Source organism: Zonotrichia albicollis, chromosome 3, assembly GCF_047830755.1.
Source record: "Zonotrichia albicollis isolate bZonAlb1 chromosome 3, bZonAlb1.hap1, whole genome shotgun sequence".
NCBI lineage: Eukaryota > Metazoa > Chordata > Aves > Passeriformes > Passerellidae > Zonotrichia > Zonotrichia albicollis.
The window spans coordinates 82,283,818-82,308,912 of record NC_133821.1 but is presented as its reverse complement, the minus strand read 5'-3'; the positions used below and the strand labels follow the sequence as shown (position 1 = coordinate 82,308,912).

The 25,095-nt window shown below is 39.8% G+C and overlaps 1 protein-coding gene across 2 annotated transcripts; it reads left to right on the top strand.

Moving 5' to 3' along the window:
* The first annotated feature begins 7,607 nt into the window (after positions 1 to 7,607).
* Positions 7,608 to 24,994, top strand: GCFC2 (GC-rich sequence DNA-binding factor 2). Of its 2 annotated transcripts, none has more exons than XM_005485137.4 (18): positions 7,608 to 8,051; positions 9,204 to 9,311; positions 10,715 to 10,876; positions 11,438 to 11,656; positions 12,611 to 12,690; positions 13,617 to 13,732; positions 15,444 to 15,630; positions 16,107 to 16,230; positions 17,495 to 17,573; positions 18,787 to 18,899; positions 19,645 to 19,844; positions 20,253 to 20,403; positions 20,677 to 20,798; positions 21,943 to 22,019; positions 22,206 to 22,272; positions 22,985 to 23,131; positions 23,488 to 23,612; positions 23,955 to 24,994. In XM_005485137.4, the coding sequence occupies exons 1-18, from the start codon at positions 7,697 to 7,699 to the stop codon at positions 24,067 to 24,069; spliced, it is 2,547 nt and encodes an 848-aa protein (XP_005485194.2). In that variant the 5' UTR covers positions 7,608 to 7,696; the 3' UTR covers positions 24,070 to 24,994. The 2 variants fall into 2 exon arrangements, with proteins under 2 accessions (XP_005485194.2, XP_074394116.1); XM_074538015.1 differs by having other exon boundaries at positions 20,250 to 20,403.
* Positions 24,995 to 25,095: the final 101 nt, after the last annotated feature.

The following is a 25,095-nucleotide window of genomic DNA, read 5'->3' as shown; positions in this document are numbered from 1 at the left end:
GTGCCATGCAATGGCTGTGGCCACATCCTAGCACTTAGCGCGGGCAGGATTTGTGCTCACACACCTGATGCCTGCATTTGCTGCTGCAGCTGCCACATTGCACATCAGGCATTTAGCCCTTGTGACCTTCTCAGCCCTCATCTGATTCACTGCTTTTGAAGATACAGCATTCTCCTCCCTCACACCCGGCCCAAAACATGCTTTGTATTTTTATCCTATGAACAGACAGCAACCTCGGCTTTGATGCACAGATATTTGCTGTGTAGGTGGATTAAAACATGTGTTATTCAAGGGGCCCAGGTGGCCCTGGGCTGTTTTGCAGTCATCTGCAGATTTCATAAGCAGTGCTTCAAATAATTATTTGGGATAACAAAGCAGTCCTGGGTCAAGAACAGGCTTCTCTGAAGCTCAATTAAAAAGTCTCTCATCTGACATTTTTCACTTGAATTACTTTAAAACACCTTTTAATGTACAGCGTTTAATCTGTTTAGTACACATTATAGCGATACAGTTGTAAATGTGACTTTGTTTTGTTGGCAACACCTCCAGCCTGCTCTGGACTGAAGACAAATGCTTGTACCAGGCATAACAGAAACACTATTGTAGAGAGGATTAAGATAACAATAAACCAGATAAACACGTTTCTTCTCTTAAGAAAAAATCAATCACGTTACTGATTACAGTAGTTAAGGATTGGGAAGAGCAATGTAAAAATCTGTGAAGGAAAGTCTCTAAGAACAGGTTAGGCAGATGTTGGAGGAGTTTGGTAAATACAGTTGATTGTGCCTTGAACATTGAACTAGTGACTTTTCAAAGAACCTCACGCTCCTTTCTTCTCTAATTGATGTTACTGCCACATCCCACACAAAAATGAACTTGGGCCATATCTGTGCTTAACCACTGGCCTAGAGGTGACAAAGTACATAAAGCAGGAATTGCATAAAGGATGTTGAGATATTTGATTCTGTAAATATGACAGATGGGGAGTGACCCATCTGCTTTATTAAATGGGAGATCCCTACAGGAAAGCAGCAATGTACGTCAGTTGGAGTAACTACACACCTCCTTTGAGACAAAACTGAAGCCAGGAAAATCACAGAATGGTAGCATAGTTTGAGTTGGAAAGGACCTTTAAGGGTTATCCAGTCCAAACCCCTGCAATAGGCAGGGATATGTTCAACTAGATCAGGTTGCTCTGAGCCCTGTCCAACCTGGTCTTGAATGTTTGCAGGGACGGAGCACCAACAACCTCCCTGAGAGTGTTTAACCCCCTTCATTGTAAAAAAATTTCCTTCCTTATATCGAATCTAAATTGACCCTCTTTCAGTTTAAAACCACTACCCCTTCTCCTGCTGAAACAGGCCCACTGAAAATTCCTCTCCCTATCCCTTTCTCAGGCCCCTTTAAGTACAGAAAGGCCACAATAAGGTCTCCCTGGAGCCTTTTCTTCTTTGGGCTGAACAATCCCAACTCGCTCAGCCTTGCTTCTTACCAGAGGTGCTCCAGCCCTCTGAGCATCTTCATGGCCCAAACTAGACCCACTCTAACAGGACCACATCTTTCTTGTGCTTAAAGCCCCAGAGCTGGACACACACTGGGGTCTTAGAATCACCTCTTTTGACCTGTTGCCTGGGGAGGGACGAGTTGTAGGGTATTAAAAATTCAGCTGACTCCCTAGCAAGATAACCTGGTATAAAAAATTAGCACATCGAGGCTTTATGTGTTCTGATTCTACCCAAATTCAATGCATCTGCATTATTACAATGAATTGGACCTGATCAGAGATACTAGAAGAATAAATATCTGTAAGATTAGTTAATTATCAGGAAGAGGAGGAAGAGTCACAACGTGTAGCGTAGACACATTTGAATGCAGCAGCCCCTCAAGTCACTCTTCTGGAAATAGAGTGTGTAGACATACAGTGTTTAGTGTCAGCTATGAAAAAATGCATCCTTGAAGTAAAGCTGAACTCTTACTCAACCTAAGAGTCTTACAGAGATGTTTTATTAGTAATGGCCAAGGCACAAACTAGTATTACACCTTTAAAATGGAGAATGAAATTTGTTTCCACTCAGAGTTTGACTACTGCTTGAAGCATGTTCAAAAGAAAAACACTGCTTTTATGAAGGTGGAGTTTCTACAGGCACTGTTGTAGATACTGCCTTTGGGCATCTCCGGGTTTGGAAAAAGTGCTTTTTACAAGCTTTAACATGTGGTTTTGGGGGCTGGTGTCAAATACCAGATGAAATAAATGTCCCTTCTGCTGACAGTACCCTTCTAGCAAGGAGTAGACAGTAGCAAAGAAACTTTAAACTGCAGGAATAACTTAGTTTGTTCCAAAAATCCATTAAAGTAAGAGAAATTGTTTAATAGTAACTGATAATAGAAAAGGGAGCTGAAAGGAGGAGAAACCAAAGGCATGATAAGATAGAGGCTTGTTCCAGACACAGGGGCAGGCTTGCAGCACAACAGCTACTCAGAGGAGACCAATTAAGATGAAAAGTGTGGGAGGAGCAGAAAAGATGTAAGGTTTACTCTAAGCAATGTTTCATCCTCTAGGATTGTTATGGTACCATTTTTTATCCTGGGCTTCTAGTGGGAGGTGTCCCTGCCCATGGCAGGGAGATTGGAGCTAGATGACCTTTAAGGTCAAACTCAACCCATCCTATGGTTCTGTGATCTTGTCATGTGTGTGTCAAAACCAACACACAACAGCAAAACCTAACAAGATATAATGAAGAACTATAAGAAGATATCATGGAGAAACTATTCCTATTACTAGCAACTCAACTTTCACATTAAGGCTTTACGTTTTGACCATTATCTGTACTTTGTCTCAGTTTCCTGTTACAAGCTATTTTCCTATCTTTAGAGTAATAAGGAAAGATCTCCACTGACAGCAAAAAAATCATGAATAAAATTGCTTAGCCTGAACTGAGTGGCAAAAGGTAACATGACTTCTTCTCTGCTCTTAGTTTGCTCCATAATATTGCTTATTTTCTTTGCTCTGCTGCAGAAAGAGAAGTGAATGCTTTATTCTCCCTGTCCAAGGCAGTCCATTCTCCTCTGACCAGGCAGTGTCTAAGCTTGATGACAGACATTTTCCTGTAAATGTATGTTTAAAATACATAAAGTTAAACCAGGACCAAATGTACACCAGAAATCAGTTATTTCAAGAATAAGTTATGCTTTGTGCACTGGTCAGAGATCAAGGGACGTAAAGTGACAACTATTTCTGAGTGGTCAAAAAGCAGTAATTGCTCAATAGCAACCTGCACACATTCCTCCTGTAGTGACCTGTTTAATTTTGCTTCCTAGTGAGTGGCATTTCCTCATCTGGAGAGTCCAGCTTGTTGTCCCAGCTATAAAGAACTACTTAGGAACAGCCACACCTACCTGATGAGTGACAGCTCTGACCCCTTTATTAGATTCAACTCTCTTATTCACGCTAGATTTTCTTTTCCACCTCCTCTTTTTGCTCTCCAGCAAACAGATAAGCAGTGAGCCCTCACTCAGTGCTGCTGGAGGTTCCCTATTTACAGCAGTGCCAATTGCTTTCCTTCTCCTGAGTAAGTGCTAGATACTGTCTTTTAACCCACATCTTTGTTTAAAAATGGAGGCAAAAAACCAGAACGGGATAAACAGAAGGACAGGTTAATATTTGCTTTCCACACCTAACAGAACAAGAACAAGACAGCATTTCTGATATAGATTCTGAGTAACAATTTATCAAAAAGGTGTAGAAGGCACAAAGCACACACTGCATCAAAAATAGAACTTGTAGAGGTGTTGGTTTGGTTTCTGAACTAGAAGCCCACACAGGTTTTAAAATAACAAATGGCTACTGTATTCATTTTGCAGGATTTTCTATTACTTCATAGCTGTATGAAATAAAATATTCATGTCCCAACTTTGTTCCCTGCCAAGCACTGATATTATTTAGTAGGGGATGGGGAGCTGAACTGTATTTGTTCAGTGTGGCAAAGGCATCTTCGCCTACCGCACAGAAATTATTTTGAGATTTACAGAACATCTATGTAACCATAGAGAAAGCAGCTTTCCAGACAGGCCAGACCATGTTGTGGAGGGAGGCAGTGCTGACTCATGCAGACTGAATTATTGCAAATAAAACTTTGCCAACTGCTGAGCAGACACAAGGGTTTTACTTGCTATCCCTAGCTGCAGTGCAGGCGGGCAGAAACGCTCAAGCACACAGGAATTTCACAAGTGCCAAGTGCTGACAATAGCACAGTGATGGGGTTAAGCAAGGTTATTTGTTGCAATTTTACAATCCTGATGCCACAATTAGTAAATAACACCTCCGTAAGACAGAGTTGCAGGTTCATTTCAGACACATTTGTTTCTCTGTGCTCAGGTTTTGATGCAAGCCAAGAAGCCACTCTGATCCAATTAGGCTGGCATCCCTACTGCATTTGCTACAAATGTGAGTTTCTTTTCCCCAAATATTTCACTTTTAGATGCTAAAAGCTGTTATTTCATACATACAGTTGGGTTCTGAGGGCCAGTACTACTTTTGAGTAGTATACCTCTTGTATACTGAATTTTGTGAGGTTTTCTGGAATTACACATTGCTTTTAAGGGATGAATAACATAAATATTGTGGAAAATTTGAAATAAATCTTCTCAGATTTCAGAATGTTTTGTGAGTTGCTGTGAAAAGGAATTTTTCTTGAGATTCACAGATTTCTGGACAGGCGCAGGCATGCTATGAAACAAGTACATACTATGATAAAGATATGCAAAGCAGTGTAAAACAGTAAAGTGAGTTTATGATTAATAACATAGTTAATAAAAACAGGGTTTCATTGAAAGGGCAAAGAGATCACTGTGGTTTTAAGCTGGCTTATGGAAGTCTACACAAAAGCTCTGCGTTGACAGGACACAGAAATTTCCCCTGGCTGTAGCTCTTGCTCGCCTGGTGTAAAGCTGAGAGCTTGAGGTGCTGCTGCCCCCATCTGCCTGACATCCTGCTGGACTTTTCCATGAAAAACGGAAGCAAAGGCAAATTCTTCCACCAGCTGCAAGTAATAAGGTTGTGCGGTACCGCGAATCAGAGGCAAACTTGTTGCATTCAGGGGGTCAGATCTAATTTTGTAGTCTTTCCCCAAAACAGAGTTGCCTTCTTAGGTTTAAGGGTTTTTTTGTAGTTGAAAGTTGTTTTGACCAGAGGTGAGTCTGTCAGAGCAAGTAACTTTGTAACTTACATTGACATTAAAGTTTAACAGAGTTCAAGCCAGAACTGAAATCAATGGAGTGTGAAAAGAGATCATACTGTCAGCCATTAATGCTTCACTTGAATTTTCATGCAAGGTTTGTCTTGCTTTTATCCTGCTTCTTGCTTTGGAAAGGATAATCTATAACAATTTGCTGATCTACTTCACTGATCTACTCCAAGTCTTTCTGAAAATTCATTTCCCAGAGGAATTTTGGCGGCAGAGTCACTAAAACACTTAAGAACAAATTATTCTAATATTTGTGACCAATAAATCCTAATCTATCTCTTAAGTTTAACCTTCATGGCTAAATAGTTTAAGGAAAAATTATCCTTCTGTTCTGTGTCAGCAGTGCCAGGAAAAGGGCTTTTACTGCCTAACAAGATAAATCCATCAGCACTTGGCATTGGCAATCCTTCCAAGAAATACTGTGCTGTGTGGCTGAGGCTGAATTTGCTTTTCTTCTTCTGAACTGGGATCATAATGGATTGGATGCCATTGCCTAGATCAGTATCTGGGCACTTAGTGAGCAAATTAACTGGAGGGACAACTGCAAACATGGCAGTTTCAACCTGCTGGAAAGACAAAGAGTACAAGGGTTGTGTCCCCTGTTTCTGCCATGCTGAGGTCCTGGCCCATTTTGTCTTACAAGGAGCCAGCTCAGTCCTGCCTGAGTAGTGCTCACTAGACTGACAGGATTTAAAATCAGATTAAAAAGAAACACTTAAATACAGCGACACAGCCAGGCAAAGAAGGTCTGACATGATTATAAAGATGTTAAAGGCTCCTGGTAAAACTCCCTGCTTTGCTTGGCATGATGAAGCCTTCATCAGTCCTGGAGGGGTAAATGAGAAACAGGAAACTTATGGGCATTATTCCAGGTAAGTGTACATCTGCAAACTTTGCTTTGCCCAGGTTGCAATGGAACAACTCAACAACTCAATGGTCTGGTCATCCCCAGACCATTCTTGACTTCACTTTTCACTCAGAGAAACTACCCATGGAAATCCATATCAATTCCACAGCAATAAGGCAGTTTTGAATCAGAGCCTGCAATATGTCAATTTAAACACAAATCCATGGACAGGTTTAATTTCAGCATTTACATAAGTACGCTATTTTTCCACCAGATCACCCTTTTTCAGTGCAGAAAATGAATAATGCTGCAAAGTGAATTGTGTTTCCTGAATTCTTAAAGTTTTTATAATCTTCCTTATTCACTAAGTAGCCTTGGGGTTTATTTAATAATCATTCAGAAGCAGCACTGAATAAAAATATATTTTAGTTGATTTTCTCTTGGGTTTTTATGTTATTCTTACTGTAACTGGTACTTCACAAATGCAGCTTTTTCTTCACAAGATTCCTGAGGCAAGTTAATATTAGTATCCTCATATTACAGCTGAAGAACAGAAAGGTGGAGCAATTTGAGCAAGAACATTTCAAACGTTTGCTATTCTTGGATACTTCTCTTGGGACACAAAGGCTTACTTGAAGGACTTGCTCTGCCTGGTTTTATGGTTTCATTTGGAGTGGGATGCACTTTCTTTCCACAGAGCAAATCACACGCAGCTCAAGTCAGCACGGCAGAAATCAAAGGCTGGTACAAGCTACAGCACAACTCCTCTCCAAGCAAACCAATTTGTCATCACTTGTCACATTCCCACCTTCCTTCTGTTCCCAGCCATATGTTCCCCTCCCCTTCCACCAGCACTGGCACCTGCCTGGCTCCTTCTGTGAGCTCAGCCTGAGGAAAGGGGAAAAAATGTGTGATTACTTTTGACAACAAGCTGCAGAGTCAGTTTTACATTTATAATAATCACAGAATCATAGAATGGCTTGTGTTGGAAGGGATCATCTAATTCCATTTGTCTCTTCCATGGGCAGGGACACCTTTCACTAGACAGGTTGCTCAGAGCTCCCTCCAACCTGGCCTTAAAAAGAGTTTTTATTTGTTTTTATTGTATGCAACTACTAATTCTAAAGCAGCTATTTTATTTATGCGTAGTTAGGCATTAGCAATTACAGTTCAATTTACTATTCATTTACGTAATACATAGCAATCACAAAAGTCTATAAATATTAATTAATAATTATCGCCAAATAACTTTTGCGTATTGAAATAATATATTATCATATGTTATTTATAAATTATATTTTGTAATACCACAACTCCACAAGCTTTCGATGGTACTGCGGAGGAGGGGGAGTACCCACCCAGCACGGCAGCCCCGGCACTGAGGGGCTCACGGTTTGTCCAACAAGTTACATTTTTAGGCATCAATGAATCACCAAAAAACGCCTTGTACATTTTTTTACACCTTTCCCTTCTGCCCCTCCGTCCCTCCCAAGCTCCCGCCCAGCCGCGGGCGGGGCGCGCCGGGGTCACCGCGCGTGCGCGCCGGGCCCCACGTTGGGATCGCAGCGGTCCCGGTAGCGATTCCCGGCAGCGATCCCCGGCAGCGATGTTCCGCCGTCCCCCGCGCAACTTCCGCGGCCGGCGGCGCGCAGCCTCCAGCGGCAGCAGCGAGAGCGAGCCGGAGCCACAGGCGGAGCCACAGCCGGAGCCGGCCGCAGCCCCGTCCCCGGACTCGGGCGCCAGCTCGCCCTCGGAGCGGGAAGCGGAGCCCTCGGAGGCCGAGGGCGGTCCCGGTGGGGAGCGGGCGCTGCCCGCGGAGGAGCCGGCTCGCAGCCCCCGCGGGCGGGCGCGCAGAGCCGGGGCGGGCCCGGGCCCGGGGCAGCGCCAAGCCGGGGCCGCAGCGGGGCCGGGCCGGGCCGGGAAGGAGCTGCTGAGCTTCGGCGGGGAGGAGGAGCGGGAAGGTGAGGAGGGATCGAGTGTGTATGAGCCGCAGGGCACGGCCCGGGGCTCCGGGAGCGGAGGGGCTCTGCCCAGGGCTGCCGCCTCAGTGAGCCCCTCCTGGCTCTCGCTGTAAACACAGCCAGCAGTGCTCTGTCAGGGGAAGGGCTCTCGGGAGGGTTTGCACGGTAAACCCGGACTAAAACCTGGGCTGGGCCTGGTTTGTCTGGAGAAGACAGAGAGCTGGGCTCATCAGTCCATCTAAACATCTCGAACGCGGGTGCGAGAGAATGGTGCCGGACTATGTTCGGTGATGCCCGGCAATAGGATGAAGAGCAGTGGCCACAAACTAAAACACAGTAAGTTCCACCTCAACACGAGGAAGAAGTTTTTAGATCACGGGTGGCAGAGCACTGGAACAGCTGCCGAGGGAGGGCGTGCAGTCTCCCCCTCTGCAGGCATTCCAAGCCCACCGGGACACATTCCTGTCTCATCTGTTTCAGGTGACCCTGCCCTGGCAGAGGGGTTGGCCAAGGAGATCTCCAGAGGTCCCTTTCAACCCTGACAATTGTATGATTCTGTTAAAACTATTTTGGCAATTACTTACATCCATGTTCTTTCGGCTGAAAACACCTGAAATCTTAGAACTGGAGAAAACCAGAGAGAACAAGTACTGTGTGCTTCCATGACTGAACAAGCTTATGATGAACAATCTTAAATAAATGAAACTTGAATGTTTAACTGACACTTCTGGGCTGTTACTGTTGTGGTTGATGAGAAGACATCAACCTTGCTGGGGACAAGCTGCAGAGAGACCCTGCATTTCAGCAGAGCAGTGTTGCTGTGTAGAGGAGGCTGAGCTGCAGCTTTCACCTAAGAGGTGATAGATCATGAGTGATTAAGCCACTGTAATATTTAGAATTGATCCAGCCAGAACTGAAAGACTGGACATAGATAGTCCTTAGTGCCATGGCCTTGTTGACATGCTGGTGTTTGGTCACAGGTTGGATTTGATCTCAGAGGTCCTTACCAACCTAATTGATTCTGTGATTCAGAAGTTATGCTGTGCACATGTAGAGTTTACATGCACTTTTGTATGCAGTACATACATATATGTGTGTGTATATTGTTGGCTTCATGAATGTTACTCAGAATCACTTTGTTTTATCTGGTAGGTGAAGAGTTTTTTAAAGTTAAAAAGCCATCCTTCAATGAAGTAACCTTTAGAATTAAAAAGAAGGAAAGCTTACTGCCTGCACAGACAGAAGCTGAAGAAAGCAAAAGTAAGTACTTTTTTAGTTAAATATTTTTTGAAATACATGAAGAGTGATGTAAAAATAGTGCTGTTAGATGTTTTTGCTTGTTAATTGAACCCAGAATTATACTTACAATGTTAGTTTACAGGTTTATAATTATGATGCATTTGTGCTGAAATTATTTTCAGTTTGACCTTGGTAAAAGTTTATCAGGACCTGGAGGTTGCTCTTGAGAAAACCTGATTACGCAGAACCATGAACATCAAAGTTAACAAAGTTTTGATAAGTTTATACCTCAGTATCGTATATTTCAAACTATGGGCTAGGTATTCACTGCTTTTGCTGTCAGATTGCAGTTTGATCTGCGTATTGGCATTGAGGGAAAATGTGAGCTTAGTAGCATTTTGTCTGATGCAAGTTAATACAAACAGTATTAAATTGTGTGCTCTTACGGTATTTAAATGTTTTCATTGAATTCAGTCAATAGCCTAGATTATTCTGGTAGTTTCCCTAGTTCCATTGAAATACAGTCAGTTGCCCAGAGAGGCTGGGCTCCCCGTGCCTGGAAGTGTTCCAGGCCAGGTTGGATGGGGCTGTGAGCATCTGGTCTAGTGGAAGCTGCCCCTGCCCATGGCAGGTGAATTGGAACTAGATGATCTTTAAGGTGCCTTCCAACCCAAACCATTCTGTGGTAACTCTCTTGTTTGAATATTTGGAGTTTGTGTGTTTTAGAAACAAGTGCATCTAAAAGTTCTCTTTATGTATTCCCCTTTTGACACCTCTGTCAATTCACAGGTATACCATATTTGCTAATGTTAGATAAAAGTAAATTAGATTGAGATTGGCCAATAATTCCCTTTGAGGTTGTGATTCAGCTGAGATAGTAAATTTTCTTAATAACTTATAAAAGCATACCATATTCTTATAAAAGGTGGTACATTCTGTTGTTCTGATTTACTGAAAGTGTAGTGGCAGATGAAGAGAAATCAATATTTTTAAAGCACTTGATAATAACTGGAGACAAGATAGATATAAATGTTTATAGTTTAACTAAGACTGCTTTCTAAATGCAGTTTTTCAAGTCAAGAATCCAAATACACTGTGAGCAATCAAAATATTAATTAGTTGTTATCTGAGAGCTGATCTCATTGCTTTTGTGCATGTAAATGCACTCTGTGTCTCAGAAGGTCTTGGAGTCTTTCTGTGGGAAGCATCATCAAAGATGCTTTTATTCAATACAAGAATTGGCTTGTAAGTGACTCTCTTGGAATGTTAAAATTTGACATGTTTTGATGAGAACAGGTGGAGATAGACAAGTCACCAGTCTTTGCAGCAAGGTGTAAATAATTTCTGGTGACCAGTTATGGCACATCATATTCCAGCAGCTGAAACTGAAATAATGGATCGTACTTTTTTCCCCTGTAATGAAGAAATCTGTCAGTTGGAGCCTGGAGCTGGCAACACCAAAGATATTCATGAAGAGGATGAGGACAATGAGGATGAAACTTATTCTTCACTGAATGAGGATTACAACAGCTCAGATTCTGAAAATGAATCCAGCTCTCCACAGAGGGAGAAGGATTTATCACCAGGTTAGTTCCCTAGCTTTTTTTTTTTTTTTTCCAAGAAAACTATTTTATTTTTTAAATAAATAATATTTATTTATTTCCAAGAAAACTATTTCTTTTTTTCCAAGAAAACATTTTGTGTTTGAAGGACATGACAAGTTAGGTGAGATGAGTTCCACTAAGCTTAAACCACCTAAGCTATGGGCATCTGTTTATCCTGAGTCAGGGCTACCCTTCTAGAAGAATAGTGGTTCCCCCACATTTTTAGTTGCAAACATTTGTTGTCTTTCTATACTGGTTTTGGGAATGGAGCAGAAATTATAAGCCCTGGTTATAGAAGAAAGGCAGCTGAAAATTCCTCTTTAGTGATGCACAATTCCCTTCATGAGGTGAAAATAAAACCTTACTTTGAGGTTGAGAGCCACTTTTTCATCTCCTTATATTCTACATGGCAGCCATTGTAGAAAACCATCTTGTGTTGTGTATCCAGGGTTGTACAGTGGTGCTGAACAGTTGTGATGATTGGCATTAGATACAGAGTGTTGCTTTTAGTCTTTTCTTAGATTTTCTCTCTCTTTGATGCAGGCAATATCCACAGTGCAGCTCGGGTTGAGGCTGCTCGGAGGAAGCGTCACTTAGCCAGGACAGAGGCTGATTATCTTGCCCTGGATGTTTCAAACAGTGCTCAGGTCCCTCAGAGAAGAGGAAGCAGTGATTTGGAGAGTGAAGATGAGTCTGAAACAAAGAATCTTGATTTTGCTCCTAAAATGAGAACTCTTAGGCAGAGGATGACTGAAGACATGGGTGAGTTTGGGCTGTTTCTCCCAGAGGCTTTGTTTTAGTCTCTGGAGCCATGTGGGACTTGTCCAGTAGGAGTGAGGCTTTGCTCCTCAGGGCTCTTGGAAAAAGGCTGTGCAGTTGGTACTTGAGGTTTATTTATATGGGCCATAAACCTGGTTTAGATCTCACTGGTGCAGGATACTTTGAGAACCATTTACAAAATTATTTTTTGCCTTGCTGACTGCAAAAAAATGGCCTTGTAAGAGGCACATTTACTGTGAATAAAGTTACTCCAAGTCCTGCCTCCTGCTTCTGGCCTGGCCTTCTAAGTGCTCTTCCTGCACTGACATTATAAATTTGAAAAATGAAAAACAAACAAACAAACCCTCATTCTAGCCCTTCAGAAGTAAACAAACCCACTGCATGCAAAACATAATTGGCTTTTTCATTGTTTTTATTCCCTTAGAGCTGCTTATAGTGTTGTTTATGAGGCACAGGTTTACTTAAGTATTTGGATAAGGGATATATGGTATGCATATCTATGAGCAGAATCTGCCATTCAGATTAATGCTAATGAGAAGTTTTTGTATCTGTTGTTGAGTGTATGTTCTGGAATGCTCAAGGGTTTGTTGGGTGTCATATCTTGGTCTATACTTACACTCTTGTTTACATGTATTATGCATGTAAACTTTGTTTTGAGAAATAAAAACAAGATGTTTGTGTGCCTCCTACTGCAGTAGTAGTTCTCTGAGAAACAGTTGGGGAATTAATGTTACTGTGAATCCTAAAAATCCCAGTACCCTTTTCCAAGCCTTCCTTGCCTTTCAGTTTTGCAGTCTTCCATCTGCAGGTTTTTCATCTGCTGGTTTTTGTGTGTATCACTTCTCAGTGTTGGCTGGGAGACCCATTGTTGCTTTAGATGGAGGGGGAAAAATAAAGGCTGTAGTTGGATCTAATAACAGTTGTTTTGCCTTCCAGTGTCTCTGGGTGATGCATCAAGTGATGATGAAGCCAAGTGGGAAGAGCAGCAAATAAAGAAAGCTGTTAAACTCTCTCAGGTGACACACATGCTTTCCTAACCATTGGAAGTTGCTTTTTGCTTATAGGCAAGAGAGATTGTCTGGAATACTGTTGTATCTTTGTTCTGCCCTCTTGTTAGGGAGGATCTTAGGAAGTTATTTCCCGATTCTTCAGGGAAAGATGATTAGAAATATGGGAAGATGACAATGAAAATCTGTAACCCCTGTCTGGCTGTTGAGAATCAGTGTGGTGGTGTCAGCCCTAGAGGCAGATACCTGTTGTGATAAGAGGTCACAAGAAGCAGAGAAGAAAATTCTGAACTCTGATTTTTTTGCTGCTGTGCAAGAGATCTTGAAAGCAAGAATATGCAAATGATACAAATGTTGCACAGCAAAAATTAATTTTTTATTCTGCTAAATTTCTGTTGAGTGGCAATCTGAGAGCTCTCTTCACAGTTATGGAGAATGCTGTCTTTTTCTCAGTAAGTAATTGGCAAAAACTAACTATATTCTGATATGCTGGAAGTTTTGGTTCTGGCTTGGATCACTTACACTGGATCAGACATAGGAGTATCTGAATAACCAGTTCTTTATTGAAGTCAGAATTGACAGTTGTAGAAATTTTTCCAATTTGGGGAGTAGAGGAATAAGAGAAAGTTACATTCTATTGAGACTAACATTCTATGTTCAAATCCAGTATGTTCTTAGGTCCTCATGCTCCACTTGCTTATGGAAAAGTTAATTCTACTCTTCAGGATACAGCAGCAATTTATAGCTGTAGACCTTGTTAGTTATGGATTTAATGCTTGAATTGATTGGGGTTTGTCTAGATTTTTTTGTGATTGAAATATATGTCTTTGTATTAGATGTCTAGTATTCAAATGGTATGTCGTGATGATCTGTAGAGTTGCAAAGGGAGAAATTGTGTAAATGGTGTATTAAAAATTGACACTTAATTTTTGTAGGAAATTTGTGATGATGCCTCTGTGCATAAATATCAGCCAACCAAACCCAAGTTTGATACCTCTGTTTCTCTACCACCTGTGAATTTGGAAATTGTGAAGAAGAGACTGACTGAAAGGTAACTCCTTAACTTACTAGTTGTCTGAGTTTTTGTCACAGAATGAGGCAACAGCTTTAAAGTCTTACTCTTTTTTTTCCAGAGCATTGAGCTTTGTTTGGGTTGTTACCAAGTGTAATGATATCTAATGGAGTACTACAAATTTTTTACTTTATGTGGCAATACTTTGTTTCAGAGAAGCATTTGGACTTTCCAAGAGTGTTTCTGTCAACTTGAACATTAGAAAGTAAATTCTTTTATTTGGCAGCAGCTTTTTATGGTTACTGGTGGTTCTTGACAGAAGCCTTGGCCTGTTTTCCCAGCAAGTAGAACTTCACTGGGGGCAGGTGGAGCTGGCACTCCCAGTTCTCCTATGGTAGTTCTTATACCAGCTGCAAAAATAGCCCAGGATTTCCTAAAGCAGCCCAAGTTCTCTACAGCCTGTTCAGAACGTGCCTGGATCTTCTTTAGTTGTGTGCCAGGCTGTGACTTCTCTTGAGCAGCTCAGCTGCTGTGTGGGCAGCTGAAGTGGGCATGGGAACCTCCTGGAGGGTGTGTGGGAAGGACAGCTGGGGTCAGGCATCCCAAGGTAAGCCAGCCCCTATCATCCCTCCCAGCACTGGGAAGCAGCTGTTCAGATAAGTTTAGACAAGTAACTTAATACAAGTGAAACATAAATTGTGCTGTGAGCTTGCACCAAGCTCTGTGTAATCTTTGCTTTGTACAGACCATCATTGCTGCATTTGTTTAGAGAAGTGAAACTAAGTTGGGCTAAATATTTTTGTGGAATTGTGTGCTTTCTTAGCTTTAATCACCTGAAGGGAATTGATGTATAGAATTATGTACAGAATCAAATAAGAAAGCATAAGAATACAGCTGTCAAGAGTGGGAAATTTGTCTGGGAAACAGCAGGAAGGGGAGAGGGAGCATGTTTGGTGTAGGTACAAACCTGTTTTGTTTGTAGATGTTTTTAACATATTAAGTGTTGAAATAAATTAATATTTTTTTCTTTTTAATTGGTAGCACAGTAGAACACAATAGCTTAGTTAATCTATTTTCTTTATGAACTGTTTAGTTCAGGGAGGTAAAATAAGTTGTGGTCTGTGCCTTGATTCTGTTACAGACTGCTCAAACTGAGCAAACACTTGGGATATATAAGGAGGGAAGGGGTAAAAAAGAGAGAAAGCAGAGTTGTAATATATGTAAATGTTTGTGTGCTACATGTCTGAGGCAGCTGTAGACAGAAGTTCTTGGTGTTTATCCCTCAGCAGTAAGAGTTGTCAGTTGGTTTGTGTTTAATAGTGAGCACATTGTGAATACTCCAGGTACTTCTGTCCATGCAGCATTTTATTAACTGGTATGGACATGTTGATGTGAGCTGTAGTTTTTACCAGATTACATTGGGTAGAATCTATTTAATAATGTGATACCACGGAATTTTGGCTTTTGTGGTTTTGGGAAGTGTGGTGTATTGAAGAGTCCAGGTAAAATACCTGTGGTGTTTTCCAAACCAGCACCATATAAATGACATTTGGGTCACAAAGCATGATGGTTGTTCCTACCCTGTAAATGTTGGCATGGGTAAATCTTTCAGTGCTGCTCAGGTCAAATGCAAGTGCTGTTATTGGCACAGGCAAAGATTTTGTATGTGATTATAATGGGAGAAATGTTTTGGAGTGCATCAGCTGTTAAGATGGCAATAGTTCTGATTGTCTGGGTTTCTCTCTTTTAGGATAACATCCTTACAGGATGTGCACTGTGCTCACCAGAGAGAGTATGAAAAATATATGGAGGATATTGAGAGCTCAAAGATGTCTGTCCAGGAGCTGGAGAAGTCTTCAGATGCAGCTTTGAATTACAAATTCTACAGGACCATGAAAACATATGTAGAAAACTTGATAAACTGTTTGAATGAAAAAGTATGTATATTTTCCTCTTTTTTTTTTTTTAAAGATGATAAAGATGTATTCTGTCAGTGAAAAATGAGAGATACCACCCAGTTAAAAATCAGTTCTATGAGACTCAAATTTAATTTTAATTTAATTTTGTGTCACTTCGCAGTTGTGAATTTCTTCAGGTAACTTTAAACAGAAGACATGTTAGTGAATACATTTTCTTCAGTGGTTAGTGCCTTAAAAGTAAACTGCAGTAAAACAAGGGACACCAGTGGTGTCCTGGTGAACTCTTTTGTATAAAGTCTTAGTCCTTTATGTGTAACTGGCGCATAGTTTGTGTTTTCAGCCTAAAAATTCCCATGACCAGGAACTTACTTGTCAATCTATGATACTTCTGTTCTAATTTCACAGCCATACAAAAAACCCATGGATGTTGGTTTTTGTTCATTCTTGTGATATTTAACCAATTGAAAGCCTGGTTGGTGTTTGCTGTGTTGCAGCTGAAGGACATTAATGAGCTGGAATGGGCTGTGCATGCCCTTCTGCAGCAACGAGCTGTGAGAGTATCGAAGCGAAGGCAGGAGGAGCTGAAAAATGAATCTGCTTATATTCAGCATCTGACAAGTTAGTACAAAGTTCAGATTTTCACTGAGAGAATAACTTCTGTCTTTGAGCAGAAATACAGTTCATTTTTTGGTTATGATTTTAATTTTCACCTTTGATCCCCTTTCCCCTTCCCATTGTCAGTAGATGTGTTATATTGTACCTCATTTGAAATTCTAACCTCAGTAATGCCCATGACACTTTTTCTCTGGCTTAATTTCTCTAAATATAAGGTGACCAAGTACCTTGTCAATTTTTAATTGTTCAATTTCCCATCGATATTTAAAAAGAAAAATGGGAGTCAGCTTTCCAGTAGGTTTCCAGTTGGAGAAAGCTTGCTTATTACTGAATTCTGTGAATGTCTGAAAAAGCTGAGTGTGTAATTCGCAGCATCACTTTTACCTGAGGGTGTCTGTAAGGCTATGTGTGTGCCCAAATTGGGGATTTCAAACCAGGAGGTGACACCAATGTCGCAGAATATAAAGAGAGATGCTACTCTGTGTAAGGGTTTTATCTAAAAGAAAACTGTGTTTCAATCACTGTAGGAAAAATTAGTACAGTTTTCTCAGCTCATATTTTCTTTCCTCACTAAGGTATTGTTTATATGCTGTGTGAATCTTTAGCTGCTGCTATTTAAAAAACCCAAACAAACCAGACCTCCAAAACCCTTTAAAACTGTTCAGGCAAAGCTGAGAGCAATCTGCTTGGAGCTGCTGGGAACAGATGGAGGGCAGATGCACTGGATCCTGGTAAATACTAAATCATATGGGTTCAGTCTTCTCACTTGAGGGGATAAACTGCTGATGAGAGAAAGTAGCAGCCTGGATGGCTTTGTAAAATGGGGTGGCAGACTGACAACAGGTGTAAAGAGAGAAGGGTAATGCCATAATAAGAATTGCTATTGAAATGATTTTACCTCCAGCTCATTACAACTGAGACTGCACTTACATGTTTAGCAGCACATAGAATTGTTTTTTATGTTCCTAATTATATTTAATATAGTGGAAAGGCTGTTTTTTCTTACATGATAGTACTTCAGTAGTAGTACACCCTTTCTCTTTGACATGTTTTGCACATCAGCCAGTTATTAAGGCTACAAAGAATTCACTCTGATTTACTCTGGACACTGTTAGAGTTTTGATTAGATTTGTTCTTTTGTTGTCTATTTTCCAAATTAAAAAAAAACCAATAAAACAATAGAAGGAGATTCTTTGTTTCCTGTTTGAAAATAAAACAGGAACTTTAAAAATGTACCACTTTATTTTTGGCTGTTTCTGTCTTACAGGTGGGAATGACAAACCAGTGAAAAGCAAATTGGAAGGTGGTGAGAAGACACAAGTTCTGGAAATGTGTGAGCATCGAAGGTAACTCTTACACAGAGGTGCACTTAACTCTGATAAATGTGCTGTGCACTGACTTCTGTCATTCCTGCAGTCATGAATGTAAACCTGTAGGGTTACTAAATGAGATTACACTAAAAATACTTCAGTATTTGCTTTCCAGAACTTGAAGTACATGGAAGCCATTATGCTATAATGTCATCCTCTTCATATTGATTTGAACCTGAATGTTAATAGAGGTGGATATTTTAAACTAAAAAGTGTTAAGTGAGACAAAATTATGAGGGGAGCTTTTTTCTTCCTATTTTAATTAATAATATTATTAATTTTTACAGAAATGTATTTTTATCTACTGTATAAATAGCAAAATTGGGCAGAATTGTTTCTGCTGGAGAGGTGATGGTGAGTGAAGCAAATCAATCTCTAGCCCCAGGTCTACTATCAGTGTAGGTCAGACAGATGCTACATTTTTGATGTTACAGTGTTCAGAGATTGGTACCATTTTTTAAAAAATATTATTGGGAGCTTTGAAAGTTTTATAGTTGGTACCTCAAGTCATAACTATACTTTGAAGCAGCAAGTACCTTGAAATTTTACTGGAGGAAAGGTGGTGTAATAAGAATAACTTCCTCTCAAAGTAGTTAACTTTTAATGCTAATTGATAAGTATAACTGTTTAAAAGTATTTATGCAATATTACTTCCATATTATTTATCATTTTCCTGTGGTAGAAATTCGAGCCATTGATTTTGCAGCCTGTTTCTCTTGATGCCATGACAATAGTTTTTGGAACACCACTGGCACGTGGGTGCTATCATCTTTTTCCTGTGGGTTGTTGAACAAGTGATCCGGGACTGGCAGACAGTCTGAGAGCTCAGTAAATACACACCCAAACTGTCAGACAGGATAGGATCCAGTTCAACACCAGATGCTCCGGTGGGATGAGTTGTTAGCCTCATCAGTGGTGATGAAGTGTAGGGAAGGTTATTGCATGGCTCATGGGGGAGGTCAGAGATGTTGCTCTAAGCTCTTGGATGTCAGTTCCCAAATCTCCTCCTCTTTCCACAGTTTAGGAGCCCTTTTGGTTCTGTAGTCACTGTTGCTCCGGCATTGCTTCTCCTCAGGCTGTTGTTCTCATGACTTGTTTTAAGTACATTTTTTGAAGTTGGATTATTTCTTTAAGCTGTCTCCTGCAGACACAGGAGAGATAACTCATCTGGGTTCATTCCCAAATGCAGGGCTTGCAGGCGGCAGGTGAGGGAGCATTCAGGAGAAGGAGATCACCACGAGGGCTTGTCCAGTGATGAGGAGCTGACTCCCACAGAGCTAGACGAGTTCCAGAAGAGCAAAGGTTGGTGATAGTCTTTATGTGGTTTCCTAGAACAAGATCTCTTTTTGGTATTTCTTTAATGAATTTTTTAAGGAAAAGTAGAGGAATACTTCATTTGAGTTCCATGTTTTTATTTGCACACTGTAGAAAAAAATGCACCCAGGCAGTTCTGACTAATGACTTGGGAGGAGTGAATGAATGGTTGTAGATTTCTTGTGGTGTCAGTTATGTGGTGGCAGCACTCTACATGGCTTTTTAAACTAGAGGTTAGCTCTGTCAGATTCTGCCAGAGCTGATCTGGCAGTACTCAGTGCAGTGCTGCAACATGTTTTGTACAGTCAATTTATTTCCTGAAGCTGGAATGTGAATTAAAGGTTGCTTACAGTGTTTTAATTATCTTCAGTGAATGGATGAAGAGGAGAGAAAGGTATAATAACTTTTCTTAACATAACGGCAGAAGGATTTTCATGCCTGAAATTTTATCATTCTGTAACAAAGTTTGAAATACAGTGGTTATATAAATCTGTGAACAAGGTCATGAGCAAACTTACCTTTCCTTGGTATTCTGACACTATTTTTCTCTACAACTGGGTTCTTGTGGGAGCTGCTTTTAAACCATTTCAATGTCAGGTGTGTCAAAGATAAATAACAAATGCAATTCTCATAAAAATATCTCTTATGTCCTATAGATGCATAAACTCTTCAGCTTATGCCTCAATAAGTTCTGTGATTGTTTCTTTTTATTCCCAATGAATATTATCCATAGATAACGTTTTAGAGGATAGTAGGAAAATCTTTGAAGATGTACATGCAGATTTTTGTGACATCAGAAAAATCCTGTTGAAATTCCAGGAATGGAAAGAGAAGTTTCCTGACTCTTACTGTGATGCTTACATCAGTTTCTGCCTGCCTAAGTTATTAAACCCATTGATCAGAGCTCATTTAATAAGTTGGAATCCTCTTGAGGTGGGTGCATCAGCTAACATTTTTGTTAAAAATTGTATCTGTGTGTGTATGATGTATTAATATGAAGAATGATTTTTTTTTCCTATACCTAGCACAGTGAATTAGAAATTAAGAAACCTACTGTGTTGTCTCAAAAACTGAAGCATATTGTGGAATATTCTTAACTTTCCCCTTTCCTTTTACCTCCAGCCCCTTTTACACCTCCTGTAAAAACAGTTCTCCTGGGTTCTTTGAAGACACTTGAAGAATCCCACCCATTAAATTGTAGCTTTAAAACTAGTTTTGCTCTTTTGGCCCATTCAGTGATGAGGGTGAAGCTGAAATTAAGTGGGAATTTGGGTGCTGCTGGATTGAGCTTTTCTGTTAATGCTGACAGCTGAACGACTAACAGGATTCATCTTTCAGCAGAATTTTACAGAGTTGGAAGAGATGCCCTGGTTCAGAGCCATAGAAGAATTCAGCGATGCAGAAAATGTATCTGAATCAAAAAGAGATGATGATCATGATAAAGAAGTTTTGCCTAGAGTGATTGAAAAAACTGTTCTTCCCAAAATTACAGGTATGATAAGATTGTATTGAAATCATTCACTGCAGCTACACAATCAAACCTTAAATAAAAATGATAATATCAAATAACGTTGGTGATATCACAGTGCTCTAAGATGTAACGATTGTGTAGTTCCACAGAGTGGGGCTGAGGTGGCCTCTTCAAAATTATTGTGGGAGGCTGAGCTTTTTATATGTTTACTTCTGTTACATTGTAATGGCTTGAAACTGGGGCAGATAAGTAACTTGCATATTATGAATGAAATAAATTTCTGGTTTTTTTCAGCATTTGTGAAGAGCGTGTGGGATCCTTTATCTACTTCACAGACAAAGAACCTTGTACAGCTTTGCAATAACATCTTTGGAAAACAAATCCTTGCCAAAAACGAGTCCAGCCGAGCAAGAGAGGTAAAAGCTGTGGTACCGAGAAAGGGGAACTTCACCCACTGTGTACTTCTATGTGTGCTCCTGTGGGCACTGAGAACATTCTCCCGAAGCTGTTTGGTTCTGATTTCTTTTTTGTTTTGCCACTTAGATGATTTAACAGTTAAACTTCCAGCTCTCTGATGCTCTCCTTGTTGAAGATGATGAGGCAGAAATCAGCTGCTGTCAGTAGAAAAATTCTGCCTGTATCTATTCAGAATCTGTTTGTAGGTCTAATCTTCCCTCACTGCAATAACAATGATTTGCATTTAATTATCTTTTCAAATTTGAGCTTTATAGGCTAGTATTGCTTCAGTGGTGCATCCCTTAAGCTTTTATTTATAAAGTAGGCCTAGAATTTTAAAACTTGAGAATCCCCTAAGGTTGGTTACTTGGTGAGGAGGAAAACTACTATGTAATCCTAGCAATCCTTTAATAATTACTTTTTTATACACAGTCTCTCTAGGAAGCCTTTCTTAGCCTGATTCTGGATTTATTCTGATGTTAAATCAGGAAGTTTATCTAGTGAAAATGGGATGGATTAAGTGCTGAAACGGGATGGATGTTTGGGCCCTGAGTATGAAAAGAAATATTTTAAAGAAAATGTTTATGCCTTCCAAAGTTTGCTGTTTTGAAACCATGGCCTAAAGTCAAGTGATACAACTGATCTTAGCAAGAACTTAAATAAATAGGCTTAAAAAAAAAGCTAGGTGGCAATCTATGGCACCTGAAAACATGTTGCTCAAAAATGCATGCTATCCTAGCTATGGTGATTTTTCTTTACATAGAATTTAACATCTTTTAATGGTGATCCATGTGTATAACTTGCTTTGGTTTTGATCTGTACAGTTTTCTTGCTGCCTTGCAGATTAATGTGCAAAAACAGGCCTCACCTAGGGATATAGCTTAGGGAAAACCCTCTAGGCTAAGCCTATGGATAATTACAGCTGTGATTTGTCTGCTGTTTCTATTTTTTATTCAAGGTCTCAATGTGTGTTATATACAAATGGCAGCTGCACTTATCTCTAAGATATCAGACCTCTGGATGAACTAAATAACCTTTGAGCTTGTTACAAATGGAATATGAAGGCTTTCTTCTGAGGACACATTAATAATTCTTTTTTAATAGGATTTGATGAACACGGTTGTCCTAAGAATGAAGAAATCTGTAGAGGAAGATGTCTTTATTCCTCTGTATCCTAAAAGGTAAGCTAACCCTCTGGCTGTCTTCAGTTTGGATTTTTTTTTGGTTCCTCTATCTTTGTCCCCTGCAGATGTAGATGAAATACTGTAGACATCCATGTCTGAGAGATCAGATATCTGTTTATCTTCCTTTAAATCCAGCAAAAAATAATCTTTATTTTAACTTTTTATTTTTCTTCCCATGACCAGCACTGTGGAAGACAAGTCATCACTACGTTCAAAATTTCAAGAGAGACGGTTTTGGTCAGCTGTTAAGGTAGATAAAATAGGGCTGGATTTGTTTTGTTTGTCCTCTCTCAAATTCATTTCACTGGAAACATTAACATCCCAGACCATATTTCAGTTTTCCTGCTATTCATGTTGCTTGTCCTCCTCCTTGGCTCAGAGCAGGTTAATTTTCAGGTAGCTTAACCTCAAGGTGTTTTACCTTCACAAACACAGCCTTACACCAGACTCAAAAATGACAGTTGTAAGGATTTATAGTGATAGAGGCAACAGAAAAAACCCTCAGTGCCTAATAATACTGATGAACTACAAAAAAACCTTTGTGATGCCACAAACTGTAGCATCATCATGTCATGAGGGACAGTCTGTGTGTCGTCTTGTCCTGAGCAGCTGATGTAACTTTTTCACTTCTCTCTTTGCTTCTCTGACAGTTTGCTTAGTTGCCTTCTGTACTTAGCAAATTGTTAAACCCCCTAGAAGGGTAAAAGTTTCTTCCCACCCTTGGGAGGTCATGTATAGACATACAGATAGATGCACTTGTAAAATTAATTAGGTTATGTACTCTATGCAGTTTATTAGTGGCGAACTGACCAGAAGTTTGAAGAGTGTAAATTCTAGAGTTTGAGGATTTGTACTGGATGCACGTATTACCTTTCTATGTTTTTCTTTTATGAAACTTATAAGAGTTTTGGCACACTTAGAGCCAGCAGCTCTACAGATTCTTTGTTTCTGCATTACTGCAGCTGCTCTCCAACGTTGTTCTTTGGGATGGGATTGTCCAGGAAGACAAGGTCCGTGATTTGGGCCTGAGCAAGCTGCTGAATCGTTACCTTCTGCTGAACATCCTGAACACACCTCTAGGGCCAGATACCATCAAAAAGTGTAATAAGGTAAAAGATAATGTTCGTTCCAGGAGGGTGTATGCTCAAAGCCTTTTGTTTTTCATGAAGAGGGGTCAAAACTGAATTCCAACTGAAGATGGAATATTTAAAAACAAAGAAAATGTAAACATATAAAATATTATTTTATTTTTTTTCTTTTAACAACCTTGCTGCATAAGACCATTTTAGAGCAAATATTGTCTGTAGGTTCTTAAGCATAACTACTTAGAGAGATAATCAATGTTGGTTTAAAGGAAAAAACATGCTAACAATGACTGAACCTGCCAGAAGGTTCCTGTCAGAAATAATGTGACTTGGTTGTATTGAAATGCTTGTTAAACTTTTTCCAAATACTGTATTAACAGGTGGTTGCATGCCTCCCAGAAAGATGGTTCCAAGATCTCAAGGGTGGATCAACTCTCCCTGAATTACTGAACTTCAGCCAGCACTTGCTGCAATGTGCCCGTGTGCTACACAAGGACAACCACAGGTGATGGATCAGGCTGTCCTTGAGATTCAAGTGCTTCCCCAAATACTTTGTGTTAAAATTTTTAAAAATTCCTTAAACACCTTATATTTGACACTTTAAAGTATGCTCATGTCATGTGTATGTATATATATATATATATATATATATATATACCTAAAAGAAAAGATGGAGTCTAACATGAAGGAGCACTTGAGCAGTCCTTGTTTACTGTGAGAGTTTGAGATGGTTGACATTGTGTGCTGTTGATGATCAGAGTAGCCAAGATCAGGAAACAAAAATTATAGTTTAGACAGGTTAATAAAAGTGCTGCTATATTTTAATTTTTTTTTTATTCTTAAATAGTGATGAAACAAAAGAAGTTCTTCTCCTGCTGGTGAAAATTGGAGCTTTGCATATTGTAGAAGACTTCATTGAAGAGCATAAGCTTGAACACTTTAAAGCAATGATTGGGAAATAGAAACTTTTGAAGGAATGCTTACATTACTGAAACAAGCCACAGTGAACCAGTTCTAATATGAAATTTAATTAGTGGATCCTGCCTACTCAGAGGTAGTGGTAGTCACTCTCTTGGTATTAAATACATGAGGTGTTTTTTCAAAATGTCTTTTACAGCCATCTACTCCTAGATTAGGGAATATTTAGAAATTGCAGTTGTCAAAGCAATGGTTCAGGCATTCTAAAATGTGTGACAGTGCTTTAGTGCTGTATCCTTCTTGAATGGAATCCTGCAAACTTGTGCCTGTGAACTTCACCACTGCTGGCCAGCAGACAGCTTGACAGGTTATTTTCAGTATTAATTGCCAAATACCATTCTGACTCAGCAGTCACTGAGCTCTTCTGACTTGTGGCCCACAGGGATTTTTGGTGGGGTTATTGTTCAGCCATTCCTAGTGAAAAGGATTCATGATGCCCCTGATACAGAAACAAGGGCGGTCAGTGTGCAGGTAAAGAATCAGGATTTTCATCACAGACACTGTGATAACAGAACAACTTACTTTCTAGTAACTGGAGTTCTAGAAATCTCCCTTTGCTTCCCAGTAAGCTCTACAGAACTTTACTTCTTCATCCTTATTAGGATATTATTTCTAATGTTTTGTAATTTTGTATATTTGCAATAAATATTGCTACAGAATAACAGGGATGTTTCATTGTAAAAACTGTAATGGATCACAGAATCTATGTTTGTGACTATTTCTCCAAAATCTTCTGGGAATAGAATTTAACTCTTGTAGACTTAATCTTTATGCCTTCTTTTTATATTTTTTTTAAGTTAAAAAGATATTTTTGTAAAATATTTTAATTGTAAATAGGTTTGATCAGTATTACAGAAGAAAGATTAAAAATAATTTGCTTTGTTTCTGAAAATAAAATATTTTACTGTGGTAATGACTCGTACAGCTCAGTTCTTTAACATGTGACAAAATGTTTTTAAGTTGTATGAAAAAAAGCCCCTCCAGCTCCACTAACTTACAGCAGCTTCAGG